This window comes from Erithacus rubecula (assembly GCF_903797595.1).
Source record: "Erithacus rubecula genome assembly, chromosome: 13".
NCBI lineage: Eukaryota > Metazoa > Chordata > Aves > Passeriformes > Muscicapidae > Erithacus > Erithacus rubecula.
In genome coordinates this window covers 415,998-438,269 of record NC_136665.1, presented here as the reverse complement: position 1 = coordinate 438,269, position 22,272 = coordinate 415,998, and the positions used below count along the sequence as shown (strand labels likewise).

The 22,272-nt window shown below is 45.0% G+C and overlaps 1 protein-coding gene across 10 annotated transcripts in view; it reads right to left on the bottom strand.

Moving 5' to 3' along the window:
• WNK2 (WNK lysine deficient protein kinase 2) overlaps positions 1-22,272 on the bottom strand; it is a 94,516-nt gene that overhangs the window by 34,411 nt on the left and 37,833 nt on the right. For 9 of the 10 annotated variants that reach the window (XM_079317503.1, XM_079317504.1, XM_079317499.1 and 6 more), the window contains 8 exons: positions 20,806-20,963; positions 13,863-13,951; positions 12,861-13,080; positions 10,098-10,386; positions 7,863-8,059; positions 7,161-7,304; positions 4,133-4,324; positions 2,649-3,107 (listed from right to left, as the gene is read on the bottom strand). In XM_079317503.1, coding sequence (XP_079173629.1) covers positions 2,649-3,107; positions 4,133-4,324; positions 7,161-7,304; positions 7,863-8,059; positions 10,098-10,386; positions 12,861-13,080; positions 13,863-13,951; positions 20,806-20,963 — 1,748 coding nt within the window. The remainder of the gene's footprint in view (positions 1-2,648; positions 3,108-4,132; positions 4,325-7,160; positions 7,305-7,862; positions 8,060-10,097; positions 10,387-12,860; positions 13,081-13,862; positions 13,952-20,805; positions 20,964-22,272) is intronic. The other variant, XM_079317498.1, reaches the window with a different exon arrangement.

Below are 22,272 nucleotides of genomic sequence, written 5' to 3'. Positions count from 1 at the left end.
GTACTAGTTAGTAGACACAACGCCAGATTTTGCTACAAAATTAAAAACAACAGAATTCCTGAATGGTTTGTGATGGATGGAACTTCAAAACTCGTTTCATTCCACCCACTGCCACAGGCAGGGACACTTACCACTAACCCAGGTTGCTCCAAGCCCCATCCTACCTGGCCATGGACATTCCTAGCGATCCAGGGGCAGCCACAGCTTCTCTGGGCACCCTGTGCCAGGGCCTCACCATCCTCAAAGGGAACAATTCCTTCCCAATGTCCCATCCATTCCTGCCCTCTGGCAGTGGAAGCCATTCCCTGTGTTCTGTCCCTCCATGCCTTGTTCCCTTCCCTCTCCAGCTCTCCTGGAGCCCCTTCAGGCCCTGGCAGGGGCTCTGAGCTCTCCCTGGAGCCTTCTCCTCTGCAGTTGAGCACCCCCAGCTCTTCCAGCCTGGCCCCAGAACAGAGAGGCTCCAGCACTCAGAGCACCTCCATGGCCTCCTCGGGACTTGTTTTAAGATCTTACGTGATGAATTCATTCTCCAAATACTTTGCTCTGCTTTCATCAATCCCACATTGTGAGAAAAACAAACTACTCATAACCTAATTTACGGCATTTTAAGAAATCTGCCATATATGTAGAACCGGGACCACCAGGTTACAAATTAATTAATTGTGTCACAAATGGCACAATTAGCTCTTTCACTGAATGTACACTAGTGTCCTACTGCAGTTTACACACTGAAGTCCAACTTAACCCTTGATATGCCAAGCCCCAAGGCCCCAGTACTGCCAACACTTCCATGTAGACAGAGGGAGTTTCACTTATCTCAGTGGATTTCTCCAGTGCATTAAAATAACTCGAGTGCGTAAGCACTTGGTGGGAACCAGACCCAGGCAACAGGATGCCAACTACCTTAGAGACTGGGCAACTACTCTGCATAACAGTCCTTTTGGGTTGTACGTTTAAAAAGAGAACATTCTCCTTTTAGGTACATCATGTATTTTTCTAGGAGGACTAAGCTTGTGGGAAGAGGAAGAAGGAATGAAAGGAGCATATGGAAGAAAAGAAGACTTTTAGTACTAGGTAAATGTGTGCCCAACTTTTACTTTTTTGGAAGTATCATTACATAGAGACTTAAGGATGCTGGAAAACACATTAAAAAAAAAGACTCGGATAGGAACTAGGCCCCATGATTTCATTGCTACATGCTCTCTGCAGGTTCTGGGTATGAGCTCCGAAACCATTATTCCAGGTTTTAATGTAGATAAAAATAAAGACAGGATGTGCCTCACAACACCTCAGAGTAGGGGGGATTGTTAGACTAACAGGTCTGGTGTAATGCCACAGAAGGGTGGTTCAATTTTACATCTTTTATGACTGGAATAATCCATAAAATATTTCAATGTTAAATCAGAGAATCACAGAATATTCTGACTTGCAAGGGACCCACAAAGATCATCAAGTTCAACTGTTAAGTAAATGGCCCATACAGATGTACCAAGGCAAAACAAAACTCAGAGGTGCTAAACATCAACTATGAAAACAGCATGGCATTATATACAGAAATACCTCTCCATTAGAAGTCTTCAAATCAGAACAATGTTCTTAAAATATTCCTCTGCACATTATAATAGCTACTTTTTATCCTAACCTCTTCCATATGCAACTTTTCCATACATATTTGACAGCTAATGACTATGTCAGGATGGTTAGGCAATATCAGCTCTCCAGTTCTGGTATTTGCCCTGCTCACTGTGTCTAATGTGCTTGATTCCATTCCCTTTAAAGCCACAGGGAACATCAAGTAACACTCCCAGGCTCCATGCTGCTGACATTCTCAACAAGAGTAATTCTACACCAAATACATGGCTAAAGAGAGAAATTTAAAAATTACGTACTGCTCTGAAGATGCCATGACAGGTTGGGATGGGATGCAACGAATTTTAATTAGTGTCTTATGGTGAAGGGATGTGGCAGAATACAGATTTTCCAAATGCTGTATTGAAAGGTTGAGTGGCCTCTGCTGCTTTGGTCTGACTGTATTTCACACTGACATATCACAGATGTGGCGAGAGAAGTATTTACAGATTGTCAGTCCTGAGGCAGTTTCCATGTAAATACTGCTAATACCTGAGCTCATTTATGCTTTGTTTCTTTCAAGGGGAAAAGGGTCTGCAGCTAGAATCCATCCCTGTCCTGCAGGTTTGACAGTGCTTTTCCATGCAGTTTTCCAGAGTCCTTACCAGAAGGCCACTTCCCTCTGCTGTTTTAAAGATGTTCTGCACTGAAACTACTCCACTGCTCCTGTCAGCTCCCCCATATTTGCTGTCTGTACCCAGCAGCCCCTGCATTTCACACAGACCCACTACAGGCACTGGCAAGGCTTGGCACACCCTCCTGACTCGAGAGAACAACAGCTCACACTTCCCCAGACCTGAGACAAACAAGGAAGAGGAAATTCACCAAGTGCTCTGCTCACCGTCCAAAGACGGTCGGATTACACCTATATCCTTGATAACCCCCATCCCTGGGTGAGGACATCACCTGCTACCCCACAGGCTGCAGCTTCAGCCACCACCTCCGGTAGCGAGGGCAAGAACAAAGCCTGTCCGGAGGGGGGATGAAGGCTGGCGAGGCAGAGCCGCAGGCCCGTTTACCTGGTGAGGCGGCTCGGGAGGGTGCAGGACACCGGGCTGCAGGGCTGCCGGCGGCTGGGCCCCGGGCTGCGAGGCCGACGCATCGCCGGGCAGCAGCGGCTGGAAGGCGGGCTGGAACACGGGCTGCGGCGGCAGTGGCGGCACCCCCGGCGGCGCCACCGCCAGCAGCGGGATGGTGGCTGCCGGCATGTTTGGCACGATGGGCTGGCAGGGCAGCACCAGAGAAGCCACGGTGGTGTGAGGCAGGTTGACGGCCTGCATGGGCAGGGCGGGGGAGTTGGGCGCCATGGGCAGCGTGGGGTTCATGGGCAGGCTGGGCAGGATCACGGCTGGAGCAAAGTACTGCGAGGGAGCCGGAATGGGGGGCACGTTTGCAGCAGGGATGTCAGACAGATTTGGAGGAAGGCTGTCAAGCCCTGCCAGAGGAGTAATTGCAGGAATGACAGGAAACTGAGGAATCTGAAAAAAAAATAAAATCACATAAATTGCCAGAGCTTTCACTGATGGTATAAAACAGTTTCATTTGCCACGCGAGTCCCTAAAAAACACCTGTGCCATGGGGATAATTATGTTTGCTAATCACTTCCATTCATTCCCTGAGGTTTACAAACAGTAATAAAAACTGATTTATGCTTAAATCATAAATAAAAGCAAAAAAAAAATCTCATTTCAGGGGGACGCTTTTATACCTTAGAAGCTTAGAACTACTTCTAACACCAGCTTGAAGCCTTCAAGCAACATCCTAATTAAAAGCTGCTTTCATTTTAACAGAAATTAAAAGGAATTGGGCCAGACCTAATGCAAAACTCTTTCATGCAAAATTAAGTGAGGCAATTTAAACCCTTGTTTTGAAACAAGCCACAACTCGGGCAGCACAGAAGAGCCCAGAAAAGGGGTTTGTACAATCAAAACCTCCCAGTGATGGAGCAGACACTGGCATCACACCAGCAGCTTGCTCCTGCCCTCTGGCACAAGCTGCTTCACATTATCGTGCCTGTCACTACCAAAGACAGCGACAGCACCATCCACCTTCCTAGGCCAATGGAAGGGTCTGTCCCCTGCTCCAGAGAACAGACCCAGAGCAGAACAACACAGACAGGGCTAGCAGGTACTGGGGGAAGTGGTGAAGTTAGGCCAGAAAACAGCAATAAAACCAGGCAACTGCTCATGCTCTCAAGCCTGGGACAGGGAAGAGATTGTGCCACAGGGGACAGTGCAAAAGAGCCAACCAAAACAACCCCAAAAAAATTACAGCCATTTTGGAATTGCCATTAACTGGATGGAACAGGGTTGGGCACAAAGGAGATTTCTGATTTACCAAACAAATAACAAAGAAATACACAGGAATTAGGAAAGAGCAGTAATATTCTTATCACCTAATTAAACTGGCATGCAGTCAAAATAGCCATAGAAAACCTGCAAATCATGTTAATTATTAGCTGGAAATTTCTCCTGCAATGGCTGTGCTCACAGGCCTGTGTTACCTGGGACGGGGCCACAGGCGGGAGCTGTGGCACGGTGGGGATCTGCAGGGGCTTCAGGGAGGTGCTGCTGGTGGGCACCTGCGAGCCCTGCGCTGGGAACTGCAGCAGCAGGTGGGGAGCTGGTGGCAGCGAGCACACAGGCTGGCTGCTCAGCACCTGCTGCAGGGAGGCTGCCTGCGAGATGGGCTGCTGCTGCGGGGACAAGAAGGAAAAGGTTACTGCTTCTGTGCTGCAAAGGAAACAGATGGCAGACCCCGCTCCCCGCTTCTCCCCAGCTCGCTGGCAGGACAGACCTGGCACTTGGAGTACAGAGTCACAGGCTCATTAAGGCTGGAAAACACCTCCAAAATCACTGAGTCCAACCACTAATCCAGCACTGAAAGATCCACCCACACAACATGTCCCCATGTGATACATTGAGATGCTTTTTGAACACTTCATGGGATGGTGACTCCCCCACTCCCCTGGGTAACCTATTCCAATGCTTAACCACTCTTTCAGTGAAGAAAATTTCCCTAATATCCAACCAAAAGCTTCCCCAGTATAGCTTGAGGGCATTTTCTCTCCTCCTGTCCCTGTTCTCTGGGAGCAGAGCCCGACCCTCCCCAGGCTGCCCTCTCCTGTCAGGGAGCTATGCAGAGTCTAGAAGTCCCCAGAGCCTCCTTTTTTCCCAGCTGAGCCCCTTTCCCAGCTCCATTCCCTGCCCTGGTCATGCTCCAGCCCCTGAGGATGTGCTCCAGCAGAGACAGCTCCCAGGAGAGATGGGCACTCTTAATTCAAACACTGCATAGGAGTCTATGCTTAAAATGCATTTAAATGCAAGACATGTTAGCTAAAATGACAAATGCTAACTGTCTTGGAAAGTCTATTTGTAATGACTTAGACTCTTTAAATCCCAGAGATTGCTCCAGCTGGCCCTGTGAAATCCTCACCAACTTTCAAGATGCAGGTAAAACCCAGATCATCCTGTGTTGGGGGTTGAGTGTTTTTCTGTTACTGTGTCAATTGAAAGAATTTTTCCCATTATCATGCCAATGGAGCTGGCCGGGTTACACCCAGGGTCCCTGATGGGTCCAGATGAAAGGGGGTGGGTGGGGACGGCCCCGGAGGGGCCTCTGAGGCTTCCGGGAGGGCACTCGCGTTTCCGGCGAGCTCGGAGGAGGATGCCTGGGATCGTTCAGCCACGCGGCCGAGCACTGCAGAGCCAGACCCTCTGCGACCACCTGCCCTGCATCTGCCCCGTTCCAGCCTCCTGCCTCTGCAAACACAGCTGATCCCCCGGACACACACGGTGAGCGAGGAGCCGCCGCTCCAGCCCGTTCCCGCCCGAGACCGGCGTGGCCGCTGCCGACCCTCCCCCCTCCCTCCTTGCCTCCGTTTCCGTCTGCCCTCGGCAGATCCGGACTGGGACTAAGCACAGAGACAGCGTGCTTGCATCTAAAGGGACTGACACCGAGTTATCTATTTCGTTCTGTTAGCAATTTTAACTGTTACTGTTTTCTGCTTGTACAGTTAGATATATTAGTAAAAGAGCTGTTATTCCCACCCCCTTATCTCTGCCTCAGAGTCCTTGATTCAAACAATTATAATACTTGGGCGGGGAGTGGAACCAAAGTCTCTATTCCAAAGGGAAACTTCTGCCCTTACTGGCAGACACCTGTCCTTTCAAACCAGGACATCCTGGCAAGCAGAAGTCACTACACAATGGAGCAGGCATTATGACATGGAAAGTACAACACTTATTACCTGAGACACAATCAACCACAATAACTGCAGTAAAAGCTAGTTCCAGATATTTCTGATGTACTGTAGTGACCAGCGTGGTAGCCAAAAAAGCAGCTTTACTTTTCCAAGGAAAGTAGTGCTGCCCTGGCCTGCCAGGCTTTGGACAGCAGAACAGAGAGAAACAGTTGTATTGAAGCTGGAAATCATCAGTAACAAATCCCCACATTTTATGTGCTATTGGTATCTTCTTCAGTTCTTTTAATTAGTTCCAGAAGTACTTCCAAAACTGTTCTGGTTCAAAAGGAAGACTCTGAGGCATAGGCTGGCTCAGGGTCACTTACTTGGGACCACAGGGCTGGTGGCTTCAACAGGCCCTGCAGCAGAACCTCTGCCATCTCATGTTTTGGGAAAGATGTGGCATCTTCCCAGTTACAACCCCAAACCTATGGGAATGGGCAGGGGCTGGCCTGGCACAGGTGATGGGACAGAGCAAACCATCTGAGGTGGAGACACCTGAACAGTCTGAGGGATGGGGGGGGTCCCCACTCACTCCATGGAGGAACTCCTGCCAGACCAAGCCCCAGCTGCAGGGTGGTAGAGCCACGTGCCCACAGCACTGAGCTGGAGTTCATAAAGCTGTCAGCTCTGCTCTAGTGCCCCAGCTGGGTTAATCTGCAGCTCAGACAGCTGCCCACGGCTCACCAAGGGGGACAGAGGGCACCGGGAGCCACTTCTCACTCCAGGAGACATCCCATTAGAGCAGGGAAACTGCACTCAGGGAATGGAGCGGCTTCCTAAAACCTCCCTCTCAAATCCAGTTTGTGTCTTAGAAAATGCTTGTGAATGAGAAAAGGCACAGGGAGGGGAAATTTCCAGGCAGATTATAACCTCATTATAACTTCAGCAGTGTAAATGCACAGACACTCAAACTGGAAAAATATATAAAAAGTTAGGAGATACAATACTGATTCCACATATCTGATCCATCAGTGCACATTGATACATGATCAAAACAATTCCTTCTGTAGGCAGGTGAGTTTCTCTTATCCTGCTGTCCTGCCCTACCCTCCTTAGCACAGACATTCACCAAACACTGCTGTCTCTGAGGAACACATAGCTGCCCTGGGAAGTTTTGCAGAGAAACTAGGGACACTTTCCACTGTTCCAAGGTTCTCCAAGCACCAACGCCCAACCTGGCCTTGGGCATTCCCAGGGCTCCAGGGGCAGCCCCAGCTGCTCAGGGACACGTGTGTGAGGCAGAACAGACACAGGCAAGGGCTCGATGGCAGAGCCCAGCTCTCACCTGCTGGCCGGCCAGCACGGGCGGCGGCGGCTGCCCCAGCGGGAGTGGGGCCACGGTGCTGGGGACCACAGGGAACGGCAGCGCTGGCTCCTGGTAGTGCTGGGGCACCACGGCGGGCGCGGCTGGCACCGCGGGCAGGACAGGCTGTGGAGAGACAGCAGGGCTAGGGACACACTGCCAGGGACCCAGGGGCAGCCACAGCTGCTCTGGGCACCTGTGCCAGGGCCTGCCCACCCTCACAGGGAACACTCCTTTCCCCATATTCCACCCATCCCTGCCCTCTGGCAGTGGGAAGCCACTCCATGTGTCCTGTCCCTCCATCTCTTGTCCCCATCCCTCTCCAGCTCTCCTGGAGCCCCTTTAGGCCTTAGCAGGGGCTCTGAGCTCTCCCTGGAGCCTTCTCTCCAGGTGAGCACCCCCAGCTCTCCCAGCCTGGCTCCAGAGCAGATGGGTCCAGCCCTGGAGCAGCTCCAGGGTCTCCTCTGGACACACTCCATGAGGTCCATGTCCTCCTTGTGCTTTTTTGCAAAGCCACTGATGCAGCTCAGTGCCAACTGATAAGGAACAGAGCAGATCACCATGCAAAGAGATGAGTGAGGAACATGAACAGAGACCCCTGGAACCCATATCCTCTGGGAACAAGAGGATAAACATGAAATATGACCCACGATACAGACCTACAGGAAAAAGCTTTGGACTTACTGCTGAGGGCTGCTGGTAGTGGCTGAGCTGGGGGAGGCTGTGGGGCACAGGCTGGCCCTCACTGAGGGGGGGGCTGTAGACCCTCTGGATGGCAGGAGGGACAGCATCGGGCAGGGACGAGTAGATGACGCTTTGCTGGCTGCTCTGCGAGTCTGAATAAACTGTAGAGCCCTGGCCGCTGTCAAACGTGCTGTCAGCTGGAGGAACAGTCATTTTTATTAAAAGCTCAACAGCTCCCCACGTTCAAGTTATGATTTTAGAGCAAGGTCACCATGGTTTATGTAATTAGCATTTTTACTACTCTAGCCCTTTCATTACATAAATAAGTTATGCAACACCAATGCTATTCTCCACAAAAGGCACACACTGCTTCTCTTAAGCCAAAATCCATTCCCATGGATTTTTGCGCACGCTGCTATCTTAGGCACATTAATATTTCCTTTAAAGAGCATAAGGTAGACATTAAGAATTGCAGATGTTTATAGATTTTTGTATGATGAAAGGAGAAGAAACTCCAACTGTCATGTTCAGAGCAGGTCATGGAGTCTCAGAGTTCCATCTTTCAGGGATGCACTGATTTTAACACTGCTTTTATTAGCAGCACTGAAAACTACAAAATTCTTTATGCTGTATGATTTCAGTCCAGCAAGTCATGCTCTACTTGAGTGTAGTGCAATTAAGGTCAGACACAAACCCCTGTGCAAGTTCCAGTGGGTTTGGCACACTCAGAGCTCTGTGGAGTTTCTTGTGGAGCATTTCCCCAGTTAACCTGTGGATAACTGCACAGATACGGGCACTGGGCAAGCACTGGGTCCTTTGTCAACTGGAAATAACGGTATTACTAATTTAAAAATGTCTTTTCACAACTTTTGAAGAGTTTAAAATGCAAGTGCCCAGCTCTGTTTGAACCTAAGTTACTGCTTTCACTTGAGAAGGGAAGTGAGACAACCAGACTGCAGCTGGAGTATCCCAAGGACAAATAGCTTCTAATAGGGACGTAAAATTTGAAAATGAAAGAAAAGTCCAACACATTGTTAAAAACCACCTTAACTTACAGTTAAGCTTAAATACTATTTCTTTTCCCAACACTTTCCACTGTCTCTGTTTTCCATATACTAAATAAAGTTTTTCTTATTTGGCTTTTAAATAATAAATTACTTTTTAATAGCACCAGAGATGACATTTCTCTTCAGCACTCCCAAGCTGTTCTCCCAACTGTTTTTTTCTCCAAAATTAAACTCTCCTATTTATTCAATTCATTTTTGAAGAGCCAACACAGCCCTACTCTCATGATGGGATTTCTGCTGCATCAACATTCCAATTTATTACAAACAATTATTCAGGACCTCAAAGGGAAAAAGAGTCTAATGGTAGAGTGGTAAAGTAAAAGCTGTCACTCAGTCTTAGGGTTTTACAGAATGTACATTACACACATTAAGTTATTAATTTCCACTTTTACATTTGACTTCAAATTACATGAACAGGTGCCACCCTAAATTATAGGGGTCCTATGCTAAGAAAATGTTCAATTAATCTGACAGCAAATTGTCAAATAATATCAAGTACTGGTTAGAAGCCATGGAGGAGTAGGAAATAAATTGTGGGGGGTTATATTTAGCATAACATTTTGCCAACTTGTGTCCAGCAGAGCCATGGGAAGCACAAGTCACTTCATTGCAGCACTAGAAACAAAAGGAGTCATAATTGCAGCATTCCTCCAAGGAATTAGCATGAAATAAGTATATGATCCAAAAAAATGAAATGAACTCATTTTAGTTTCAGATAAAAAGCTTTGTGAATGTGGCAATATTGTTGAGTGTTATGCAAATGTGGCTATTTCTCATATCATGTAAAGGATTTTTCCTGTACAGGCACACATGGATATCTCAGTATTCAAAGCAGACCTCAGTGTAGCCCTCTATAAAACACCTGAATTGAAACAGCAGCTGTGTCTTGCTAAAAGTAATGCATCTTTTACTTAAACATGCTTACACACAGGCCCAAAAGAGTAAAACAGAAACTGTGGTAACTGTTTAGTAGCAAAATATATATAGAGTTATACAGCGATATCTACATAATATTGTTTTCTTGAAACATCATCGCTTTCAAAATTGTCACACATCTGTCCCAGCTGTTCATGTTTTGCAGGGGAGCTCAAAGCCACCCACATCAGGTCACTGTGGGTCTCCCCTCAGACATTCACCCCGTGTGCCCAGAAGCCAGCACGAGACTTACAGGCGACAGAGGTGACGCTGGCAGGCAGGTTCTGCTGGAAAGGGTGCTGGTCTGCCTCTGGCTCCTCGGGCTCTGACAGGATGTGGTGGCCCGTGTGGGACAGGTAGGTGACCTGGACCTGCTGTGCCTGCGGGGCCTTGAGCTTGTCTGCAGCCTCCGAGTCACGGCGCTCCTCCACCTGCATCCTGGGCCAGATGCGCTCCCTGCGCCAGAGGATCAGCGCCACGCGGTCACGGATGGACTTGGCCACGATCTTGAGATCGTTCTCGTGGAAAAACCCCGAGTCAATCTGCACAGGAGCACACACTTAGCAAGGGCCAAGCACACGGCTGGGCAGGCACACAAGCACGCACGCCAAACTGGAACCTCTTCCCAGCAGAGAAAATGTCAGTTTGAAACAATAGCAACTCATGTGAATTTATTTCTGACAAGAACAGGAACTCAAAAGCTTGGCAGGGTGGGGTTCTCGGTAAGACTTCTATCCCTAATGCATCAAAAAACCTAGGATGTAACGTCTAAGACCTGAATATATACTGGCTCTGATTATCCAGCACTAAACATCCATTGAGGAGAGCAAGTTTAATGGCAGATGGGTTTCCCTCTTTTTTCTTTCTAACACTAAAAGAATAGACAAAACAGGAAAAAGAATCTCTGAACAATGCACCTGGAGTGAATCACAATGCTCTTGAATCTGACTTTATTGCCTTAACCATTCCAAATTGCTCTGCTTGATAGCACAGCAAATCATGAAGGACAAGATGGTTAACAGAATTATGTCTCAAATTAACTTCTCTTCAACAGTGAAGTCAGTCAGTATTGACTGACTTTTACACAGAAAAAGCAGACTGCTCCCATTTGATGGAAAACGGGATGAGGCTTCTCAGAATTCAACTGCTCAACAGATAAAATGGAAATTCATCTTTGTGCTATTTGTTTGCATAATCTTCTGCAGTGCAGGGTATGACTTTTCATTTAATAACGACCTACCAGAGCTTTGTCTGTTCTCCCTATATTCTTAGTATGCACATTTGACAGATTTCAAAGCACTTACATCCATGGGGGAAATGTAGAGGGTTTCCTGACGTTCTCTTGCCCAAACATAAGACAGCTTCACATCTTAGATTTTCACTGCTAAAATTAATGAGTGCAAAGCATCTTAAAACACATTTTAATGAAGCCATGCCCCTTTGAGGTAACCACTGGTTGGGAGAGCTAACTTCACTTTCCAAACCCACTAGAACACTTCCAGTTCCCTTTGCCCACATCGTTTGGGCAAGTGGAATTGCCTGACTACCAAAAACCCATCACTAATGATAAATAACTCTCTCCACTCAGAAGGTCTCCTGCATTCTTCTCTTCCACAGCACATGAAGCAATAAACTGGTGAAAGCACATGGTTTTGGTGTTTCACCATTCATAAGGACTAGAAAAGGACATTTAGGAATAAATATGTCCCTTGTCTGCCCCTGCAACAGCCTCAGGTTTGAAAACATTTCATAGGCAGTCACTTAGATAAGCATCAATGTAGAACACCTATTTTAAAATTACTTGGGAATTATTTGGGAAAGGGTACAGAGTCCCTGTAGTTTGGGCAGGAGCCTTTAAAATATACTTTTCACGACAATTATTTCCTCTTCAAAATAAAACATCACAACTATGGACCAAGCAACTTAGAGAACTCTGAAACTCCAAATATTCCCATCAATATTTAAATGCAAAATATAACAGCAAGTAATCGTATCAGAGCAATTTTTAAACTAAATGAGCTCACTAATGATATATTGTTGCAAAAACGTTGGACCTACTGCAAACTAAGGATAAGAAGACAAAGGAGCCTGAATTCCTCCCACTAAACTTGGAGTAGATGGTGACGAGGTCCAGATGAGCAAGGCAGCATTACCAAAATGAGTGCCCCCTGAGCAGAGCACGAGGAGTGATGACATCATTAAATGGATCCCTGGGGATTTAGAGTCTAACAGGAACGTTTCTGCAAGCACAGGAATGCTCAGACCCTTGGCTCAGTGCTTACTGATCCCAAGCCTCTGTGACATTAGAACACAGAAACAACTGCAGCAAGCACCATCAAAATAGGAGTTCAAGGATAAGGTGGTGAAACTCTAACACAGATTCTCTGATAAAAGCCCACAATTATAAAAATACAAAAATTCAGCAGGTAAAACTTATCTGTTAAAAAAATCCACAGCTTACTCCTAACTCAGTTTCTCAGTTAACTCCTAACTCCTAATCCAGTTTCCTCTCAAAGTTTGGGAGTAGAGCAGCTGGCCACAGACCTTTCTCATCTACATTCCTTCTAAGGCACACCAACAGAAAAGATGGGGAAAAGTGTTTCAGAGAGTTCAATGCAGAGTATTTTGTGACTGAACTTCTGAACTCTTCTAATGCATTTCTAGCTGCTGTCTGGAGCTAAACAGATTCCAAATCAATTCAAAGACATTCAACAGCTTATAGAAACTGGCAGAAGGGCTTGCAAAATATAGTGGACCAGATCTCCATGGTCCCTAAGCTATGTAAATTGTGATTTTAGGCATCTGTTTTCACACAGTACATTTCAGTTAGTTGTTCCCTGTTCACCTCTTTCTTGCAGTAGTCATTCCAAAAATCAATGCAAAGTGCCTAAACTGGACACCCTGAGTGGTTCAAGTGAAGTTACTTTACTCTGTTGTCCCTTGAGATTTATGCACTATTTTCTATAGATTTTTGTCAGAAAATTTCTATAGTATTTTTGTCAGAAGTGTATTTTACCATTTCTTGTGCAACATCATCAGGAGTTTCCTTCTCCAGATCAAAAGTAAACTCAATGGCTCCATTATCTTTGGGTTTTCCTTTCAGTTTCTTAGGATCTTCTACCCAGAGTCTTAAGGCAATAGAGGATTTCCTACCATGGTCTTCTTCTGCAAGTTCCACTCTTACCCCAGTATCTTCAGCAAAAAAGGCATGGCTTAATAAATCTTTAATTTCATATCTGCAAAGGATACAGAAGATTCAAACACTGCAAGTCAACAATTTCAAAAAGGTCTGCAACAAGAAACTGCTGTTAAAGGTGGAAACATTTACACTACATTTGGTGCTCACCCACAGTGAACTTGTGCTCTTTTTGAAAAGACATGAGATTTTGAAAAGGAAGTGAAATTGAAAAAGTGACATTTCCCATTTCTCAAAGCTTTAGCAGTATTCATACACCACAAACACTTAGAGAAATGCAGATTATAGCTTTGTTAAACTTAAGTATCTGACCTTACAGAGTACCAGAGAAGAGATTCTCTCTAGGCAGTCAGCTGAAGTCCCCAAAAACTGTATTTGTGGAAGTCAGAAAATACTGAGCACAACACAACTGGCAGAGACCAGTAAAACATCAGTTTTTAAAACCAAAGCTGGAAATAAGGCACAACATGTCTCCATGTCCACAGGCCAATGAAATCTGCTACAACAGCTCATGATCTTGTACTACCACACCAACCTTTATCACCCTCACTGCCCCACAGAACCTTCTCAGTGAGATTTTTTGGGAAATTGCAAGAATACCCTAGCTCAGCTCCACAGTGATGCTGAGGGGCTGAGAGACACAATAGCACTGCCTATCCTGACACTGAATGTCAGGAAAGCAGGACATAATTTATATTTGCACTTCCATGCTGCTTTTTCTCCTGCACAGGGGAGACCCCCAGACCAGAGCAGAAAGACAGACAGTTCTGAAATCCTTGTATATACATTATTTCATACAAAATTCAAACCCTTGAAACAAACCTTTCTTCTTTGTTTTTGCAGATGCACTCCCCAATTATCTCCTTAATTTCAGGATCAGTAACTTTCTCAAAGCTTGCTGGTTTTATACCCTAAAAGCATAGAGAAAAACAATTTAATGTGAAAAAGAATTACATTATACCTCTTAATTAAGCATATTTTCTCTGCATTTTAAAGGTAATTCAACCTCAGAAGTAGCTAATACTTTTAAGTTGCTAGTCTTAATGCCAAACTGAGCTGAGGATTTTGGGGTACTATATTTCTAAATACCATTGTACTTCAAAATTAGTACACTAGTTTGCATGAGCTCAGCCATACACAGGGAAAATATCCCATTTTCTTTACCAACCTTTGCATCCTCTGGGTCTGAAGTGAATATTGAAGAAACAGCTAATTTTAAATTTCAAAAATAACCATTTTCTGAAATTATTTCTTTTACATTTTTGACATAATTCTCAAAGCAGTAAATGAATAAAGACAAATAATTACAGTTTTCTTCAGGTAGCTAGTACAGAAAATGAGCCAAAAATACATTGGGATATTCCATATTGCTGTTTCCCACAAACCTCTTCCTTTTCCATGATCCAAACACTCTCCAACACATTCTCCTCTACATAAAAAAATTAAAGATCAACCCCAAAAACCAAGCAGGGAAGCAAGAGAATACACTCAACAGTTCTGCACTGCTCCTGAATTTCCCAGGATACTGCCAGAAATTCCCCTTGGGAATTTCTATAGAAATAGAACAGATAGCTTCTGATAGAACAGATGCAACCTATAAATCTAGTTAAATCTCAGTCAAATGTTAGCATTTTTTGCTGGGAACCTATTTGGAACAGCACCCTATAAGCACGGCATTTCAAGGAGAAAACCCAAGTACCCACTGCAGATGACAACCCTGGGAAGCAGAATCAGTGTCCCCATACCCATGTATATTCAGCTACAGATGACAAGTGGCAACACAAGAAGTTTATTTGTGATGTCCAGCTTAAATCACAGAATTTATTGATTCCCTTTTAAAAACACATTATTACTTCTACCTACTAAACCAAGATGCATATGGAAGAAAATATGGCAAAATTAATTTGAGACGAGATGATGCAGTTAGACCCTACCACTTAAGGACACAAGTACTTCCAATGAAGTCAATAACCAGAACAAAAAGGAAACACAATTTCCTTTATCTAAAAAACCAGAATGTAATTAAGTACATAACTGAATGGGAATTGGACATTTAGCTCCATTCAAATCCTTTTAAACTTTCACTCTGAAATTACAGTAAATAATGGCTCATGTAGATAAGGAGCCCTGCAGCATGGACTTCTGCCTCACCCAGTAGATTAAAAGAAGAAAACAAGTATTTTCAAAGAGTGTCTGCAAGTAATACACTGAATTGAATAAATTTTATGAATGAATTTCAGAGAGGGCTGAAGCCTGAGAATTTCCTAATATTCCAGGATCAGATTATACTTTTATCCTTTTATGAACATTCTGTTGCTATTCAAGACTCAGATTCTACTTCAAACTTTATTAATTAATAATTTTATATCAACAACCCCCTATTTGTCTTAAAATTCTAGAGTGAAATATGTAAATAATAAATTTTGAAAATATAGTAATAAATATACAGAACAGTCACACAGACTCAGCTGCTTGGTTTTGCTTCAGCAGAAAGCTGCAGAGATCCAAAGAAGCCCATTTTTGTGAGAACAAACCAAAATAATCTGTACATGTGGCTGGCTGGTTGGAACCCACTTAAAAGAATGATTTGCTTAAGCAAACCTAAATCTTACTGATGAGATGAGGATTCAAATTTTGTGTATTAGAAAAATGTGCCAAAAGGCACTGGAGTGCCCAGGCTGGCTCCAATGTGCCAAGGTGAGCTCTTAGGAGAGCTCTGATACCTGAATTAGAAATGAGAGAAAACAAAGCACCACCAAAATGTATTTTCAGCAGGTCTTCACTGAAGGGAGTCTAGTGTGTTCCTCATCAAAAAGAAGAACAAATCTGTACACTTCAATTCACTGTTTTTTGCTGTGAGAAAACTGATTTCCCTATTAGTGTGACCCTCTCCAGGAAGAAAGGGTAATAAGACCTAATAAAGGCTTTAACCTGAAGAGAGGCAGGTTTAGATCAGATCCATCCTGTGATGGTGGGGAGGCCCTGGCACAGGGTGTCCAGAGCATCAGATTCCCAATGGCTGGTTCCCAATATTGACTTTACAAATTGCCACCACAAATAAAAAAAGCAATTCTTCCATCAACACTTTATATTCCCCCATCTTTGCATAGAATACCAAATCCTCTCCAAACATCCATTGTATTAATCTGCTGAACAGCTAAGCTATGAATAAATGACTAAAACAAACAGGGACATAACATGCAGAGTGAAGTAGTGAACAGAGTGCTTTGTCAAAGTGTTTCTCCCTGCCCCTGTGCTATTTGATGCTTTTGTTCCTTACTCTTCATTAAACTCTCCAAGGCCATCTCACTGGGATGCTGCAAACCCTCCCTTACAGCACAATGGCCCTGACAATGAAGGGGGACTGTATTTGCCATCAAAGGACTCATCTCATTCACCTAAACAAAAGCCATCTGTCTTCCCTGAGCATTCCAGAGGAAACATGGCACCAAAACTCAAAGTGTATTAGCTAAGAAATTATCCATGATGGTTTGAAAGCTGTACAGTCTCTTATAAATTAAAATACATGAAAGACAGGGCTTGCTGGGTGGCATAAGGGGCATAAGGATAATACAAGTTCCTCAAACGTTAAAATATATATATAACCCAAGATCTCTGAAAATGAGAGATCAAATAATTTCTATTTTGAGAATTTGTCTCAAACAGGATGATTTATTCTGACTCCTCACCACCACATATTCCTATCCCATTCTTTCTGATGCAATTAGATTTGTGATCCATTGCCCCCCAGTACAGGCAGCTACAGACATGAAAGTTGTATCCCTCAAGCTGAAGGAAGAAACGTGCTGCTTGTTCTGCAGGGTCTAAAAACAGCCACTTGCCATTTTCCATCAGCAGAGCACACTTTGGAAGGGCAACACGTGATGCTCTGAAGGGACACAGTGAATGCCACACGAGTCACTGGCACATCTGACCCATGTCAGTCAGTTTTCCAGAGGCTTTCCTGGCCCTGAGAAGTGCCCTTTCACCCCAGAGACAGCCTTCTCTGGGCTACCACTGTACCTTTCACCTGAAGGTAACTCTAGGCTCATGTCATTCCTAAAAAAGGAAAAAACCTTCTACCAAAAAAAGCTCCAGTCATGTAAAAAAAGCTGCATCCTGGCACGCATCTCTGAATACACTTAAATTAAGGTAAATCTTCCATTTACCAGGATTTTATTCCATGACATCACTGTGTACAATTATAAACTCATCTCTCTTTCACTCTAGAATGGTGCTCCATCTTAGTGCCAAACTAAAAGGATTACCTGCAGATCTAAGATCTCCAAAAGAAGTCTATGCAATGACATTCACAGCATTATTTGCCTGCTGTCATTATGCCACAGGCACAGCATTTATTTTGGCTGTCTGCACTATGGCATACAGCCTGTGAATACTGAAAAACCTTCAATAGTTTATGAGAACAAACAATATGAAAGCTTTGTATGCAAACCAGAACACTGTCACAGGGTGGCTTGTTCTGAAGCACAGGTTTGTACCACTAAATCCAAGGAGATGGCCAGGAACTCCCTGGAGATGCAGCTGCTCTGCTGTGCATTCTGCTGCGCATCCCTAAGAAAACACTGGGCTGGAGCAGCCTGGGAAGGTCACGGATTCTGATGTTTCATCACTATTGTCTACATTAGAATCACTTGGCAGAATGATTAAACACAAAAAAAATCTGAGTAAGAAAAACCATCAAGTTATGCATGAAAAATGAGATTATGGCATCAGAACGAAGGGCACTGCAAATATGCTGACCAGGAATCACTTCAAAGTGAACTGTGGTAAATGTGGCTTGGCCCCACTGCTTGGAAAAGAGGAGTTTTCTATTTATGGTACATATTAATTGTTTTAATGTTTACACTCCATTATTCGGGCTGGAAGAGCAGAGAGAAGTGACAAGTTGGAACAAGCATGTCTCGTCTGGCAGAGAAATGAGGCCCTCTGCACATTCCCAAACATGACCACCACTTTATCCTGGACAATTGCAAACATATAGGCACATGTGGAAAAACAGGAATCCAAATACTAAAGCAGCAATTAAGCCATAAGAATACAGTCAGACAGAATAAAAGGTCACTGAAATAAATTAAGCATAATAATCTTACACTACAGAAATGCAGAATGTGACATGCTGAAATAATAATGTCTCAGAAAGGCAATGTTTACATTTTCTACACCAGTAAGGACAACCAATGTCTTCCTTGAACAGCCAGGACCTGAGGTGTATCTCATGTCCTAGTAGCAGGCAAGGATATGGTAGTGTTAGGACACAAAGCAGAAACTACTGAAAAAGATATTACAGTGGCAAAACAGAAATAATGCCCTGTCTGTGCTGGGCAGCAGAGGGAACGTCAGCTCTGTGGGACCCAACAGAAGGTAGGTAGTCTAAAGATTCTGTTGGCTGTCGCTCCTTGATGCAAACTCTAACCAGCAATTCCAACCTCTATGGATGCTATCAACACCTCTTGTGGTTACCACTGCAATGCTGAGCCCAAGGTAAGAAAATAAAATTATTTTATTTTATACTTTTTAAAGACATCAAGCAACTAGACACAGCAAACACAATGCACTGACTCTCAGTTTAAAACACGAAAAATATGATTTATATTTCTGGTGCAAGAAAGCCCCAGCTTCATAAAGAAGTAAACGTCTCACTGAGGAGCTGCAGCATTCAGGGACTCTGCATCCTCTCTGTCCAAGAGAGTCAGAGCCACCTTTTGCTCTAGTGAGAGCCCCAAACCTAATCTAATACTGGAAGAAAACAGTCTCATTCAGCCTCTTGGGTTCAGCCTATACACCTCAAGGCTTGCACAAGATGCCGTATTACCAACCCTAACTCTTCACCCAAGGGATTTCAGTTACTCTGTCTGTAGTCACCGTCCCAGCCTAGGGCAGAGCCCACTGCATGGTGCTGGCTCAGGACCCTGCACCCCAAACTCCTCCACCTCCTCCTGAGCCGCTGCATCCCTCAGACCCCAGGGCCACTCACGCGGCGTGGAGCAGGATCCCTTCTGCCGGCAGCTCCCCTGCAGATACGGCTATGCTGGAGGACCTGTTGAGCCCACCAAAAGGCTCCTCCTGGGACAGAGGATCTCCCCCAGGAGGAGGCTCCTCCTGCACCCTCACCCCAGAGGTCCACCCCCTGCTCCTCCTTCCTGCCTGACAGTTGTGCAGCTCATGGCATTTGACAGGGCTTCCTCCACTCCACAGGGATCTGGTTAACCCTTTCCTTGGAAACAGTAATGCAAATTTTGCCATCTAAGGAATCCTGGTGCCTTTGCTCCCACTGCTATTATCCCAAATTCAGCTGAAAACAGCACACCACCCATGCTGGTACCTGCTGCTTTTGTCTTCAGCTTTCCCAAACAGACAGTTCTGCTTCAAAAATACCCTTTACAATGACCTTTCAACACCTTCTCTGTCATTGCTTGTTCTACGTGATAAACATCATCTCCCACCTCTCTGAAGCTGCCAGTATAAAGCCAGTTTTACAAAGCTATAATAATTTACTACCTAAACCTTAGCTGTGTAAAAGTTACTGCCATTGAAAATGAGTTGGCTCAGGCTTCCATCAGTGTTAAAAAAATGGGTACTTCAGTCTAAAACCTGAAATATAACATCTAATTAGGAATCCTCTGATTAATCATTATTCTTTGCCATCTTGGATATTGCTTTGATAAATGACACTTAGGAGCCTTGCAAAGTCTTAATTGCCAATATTCCAGATGGCTACAAGGTGTGCACAGAGCTCCTCTGGGTACATGGAGCAGTGAAGAACTCAATGTTCTCCATGGCTCCAGGTGCACACACACATTCCCAGTAATTCCAGCTCCCACAGTGGCACTGGGTACCTGACTGGTCTCACATGCAGGACATGAAGCTACAGAGCCTAAAATGAGAAGAACCCCTTGTAGCCACTGTGTGAAGCTCTAGAGGCCAAGGAGGTGTCCCCTAAGCTGCCCACTCTGCTAGCCTTTAGGCTGTATCTGAAGGACCACACCAAAACAGAGCAAACATCCCTTGTGCCAGATGAAATAAACACAGCAATAAAGAACCACAGAATAACAACATGGAGTAACCATGTGCCTCTAGGATCACAGAATGGTTTGGGTTTGGAAGGCACCTTAAAGACATTCTCATTCCAACCTCCCCTGTAATGGGTAGGGACACCTTCCACCAGACCAGGCAGCTCCAAGCCCTGCCCAACCTAGCCTTGAATAACTAGGATAAAGGCAAGGAACTTCTCTGAGCCATCAAGCCCACTCCACAGCATTGAGAAGCTGCAGCACAGTTTGCAGCTAGTCCCCAGTGCAGAGCATGGTCAGCAGCCAGCAGATCCATGGCTGCACACACTGGCCTCCCTGCAATGCCAAGGGAGCTGCTACAGCCACAAGATGAAGGTAACTGCACTGCTGAGCAGTTTCTGAGGCCTTTTGTAGGCTTTAAAATTATTTCTGAGTGGCTCTGGGCTGAAAACAACACTCTAAGACGGGTTAAACCAACAATCATCAGCCCATTGGGCTGTATATGTGGCTAATAAGAGATAAAAATCAGTGACAAAGATTACTGAAAATATGTGATGTAGCTGCATCCAGTCAAACACACTCCAAGTGTAGAACTGTAAGCTTACACATCAGCCTGTACAGGTTTGTGCAACCCAGAGCTCAGACACCTCAGCAGCAGAACCAACAACTCATTGAAACACGCTTCTGAAGCTTGCAGTGACAAGATCCAGTAGCAATGAAGGGTGTGTACTCACACAGGTTACTTTTCGGTAGATTTGAGCAGCATTCTGGCATTCTGAGTAAGGGTATTCTGAGGTAGCCATTTCCAGCATGCACATTCCAAATGCGTAGACATCCACAGATTCATCGTAGTGTTCCTCATACATTTCAGGGGCCATGAATTCTGGTGTGCCTACACAGACACACAAAACAATGGTGATTTTTTTACAGGAGTCTAAATCCCTTTAACCACAAGCTTTTTCCACTGTAAGAAGTGTGCCCAGTACAACTGTGTACAGGTGTATGCAAGATCATTTCAAAAGAGATCAAGCATCCCCCAGGGAGGAAAGCCAAGGTCAATGTTATGCACTTTACATGCCCATGGCTTGCTGACAGTAATCCAAAGTGGGGGAAGTAGGGTGGAGGGGAAGCAGGGTGGAGGTTGAGGGGGAAGAAAGAATGAAGAATTTCAAAAGTGAACAAGAAAATGAGCTGTGGTTCATTTCCTGCCCATACTGAAGTGATGGAATGGTTTCTGTCCAGCTGGAGAGAAGGATGCGTACAGGGGTAGCAGGGGGTGGGGGGAAGGAGACAAGAAATAAAAAACTTCCCTCTTGTATTTATCAGTGAAAATTGGCTTTTTTCTTTTTTTTTTTTTTTGTTTCCTCCAGAGACACAGAGTAACCACCAGCACGAAGACAGCACTTTGGAAGCCAGCAGTATCACAAATCTGTACAGAGTCATGCACAAAACATCAAACCTAATTCTGTCACTGGTTTAGTGGGACAAATCAATGAGGCTACTCAGAACAAGGTCCTACTCAATAGGGATTAGGGTGTCAGGAATCTGACACAACCGGGTAAATATGAAGTGAGGCTCTAGGAGCTGCAGCCTGGGGACAGACAAGCAGCAACTTCCAACACCTGCAATGTTTGCTCAGCAAACTACCCTGAAAAAGGGGGTTTATATACCAAAACAGAAAACTATCAACACTTGGGCGATTCATTCCAGGAACTGTATCCCAGTGTAATTCATGCTTAGGAATAATGACTAGTTTATTTCCTTTCTACATAGAAAGGATGAAGGGAGAGAGATCAGTGCAATGGTATGTCAAGGGACAAGCTGCCGGGAACCTAAAAAGAGTGGCAGGTTTTGGACGTGAGAAAGACTCATATAAACTCTGCCTGTCCAGCCTCAGCACCCAAACTGCCCCCAGCCCTGGCAAATCCCAGCAGTGCTATGCTATGCCATCACTAATCAGCAGCAAAAGCACAACTGTCATTAAAGTAATATATAATCAGAAAAAAATAGTTCTGGCATATCCCAGGATGGTTTGGATTGGAAGGGACCTTAAAGATCATCTCATCCACTCCCTGCCAAAGGCAGGGACACCTTCCACTGTCCCAGGCTGCTCCAAGCCCTGTCCAGCCTGGCCTTGGACACTTTCAGGGATCCAGAGGCAGCCACAGCTGCTCTGGGCACCCTGTATCAGGGCCTGCCCA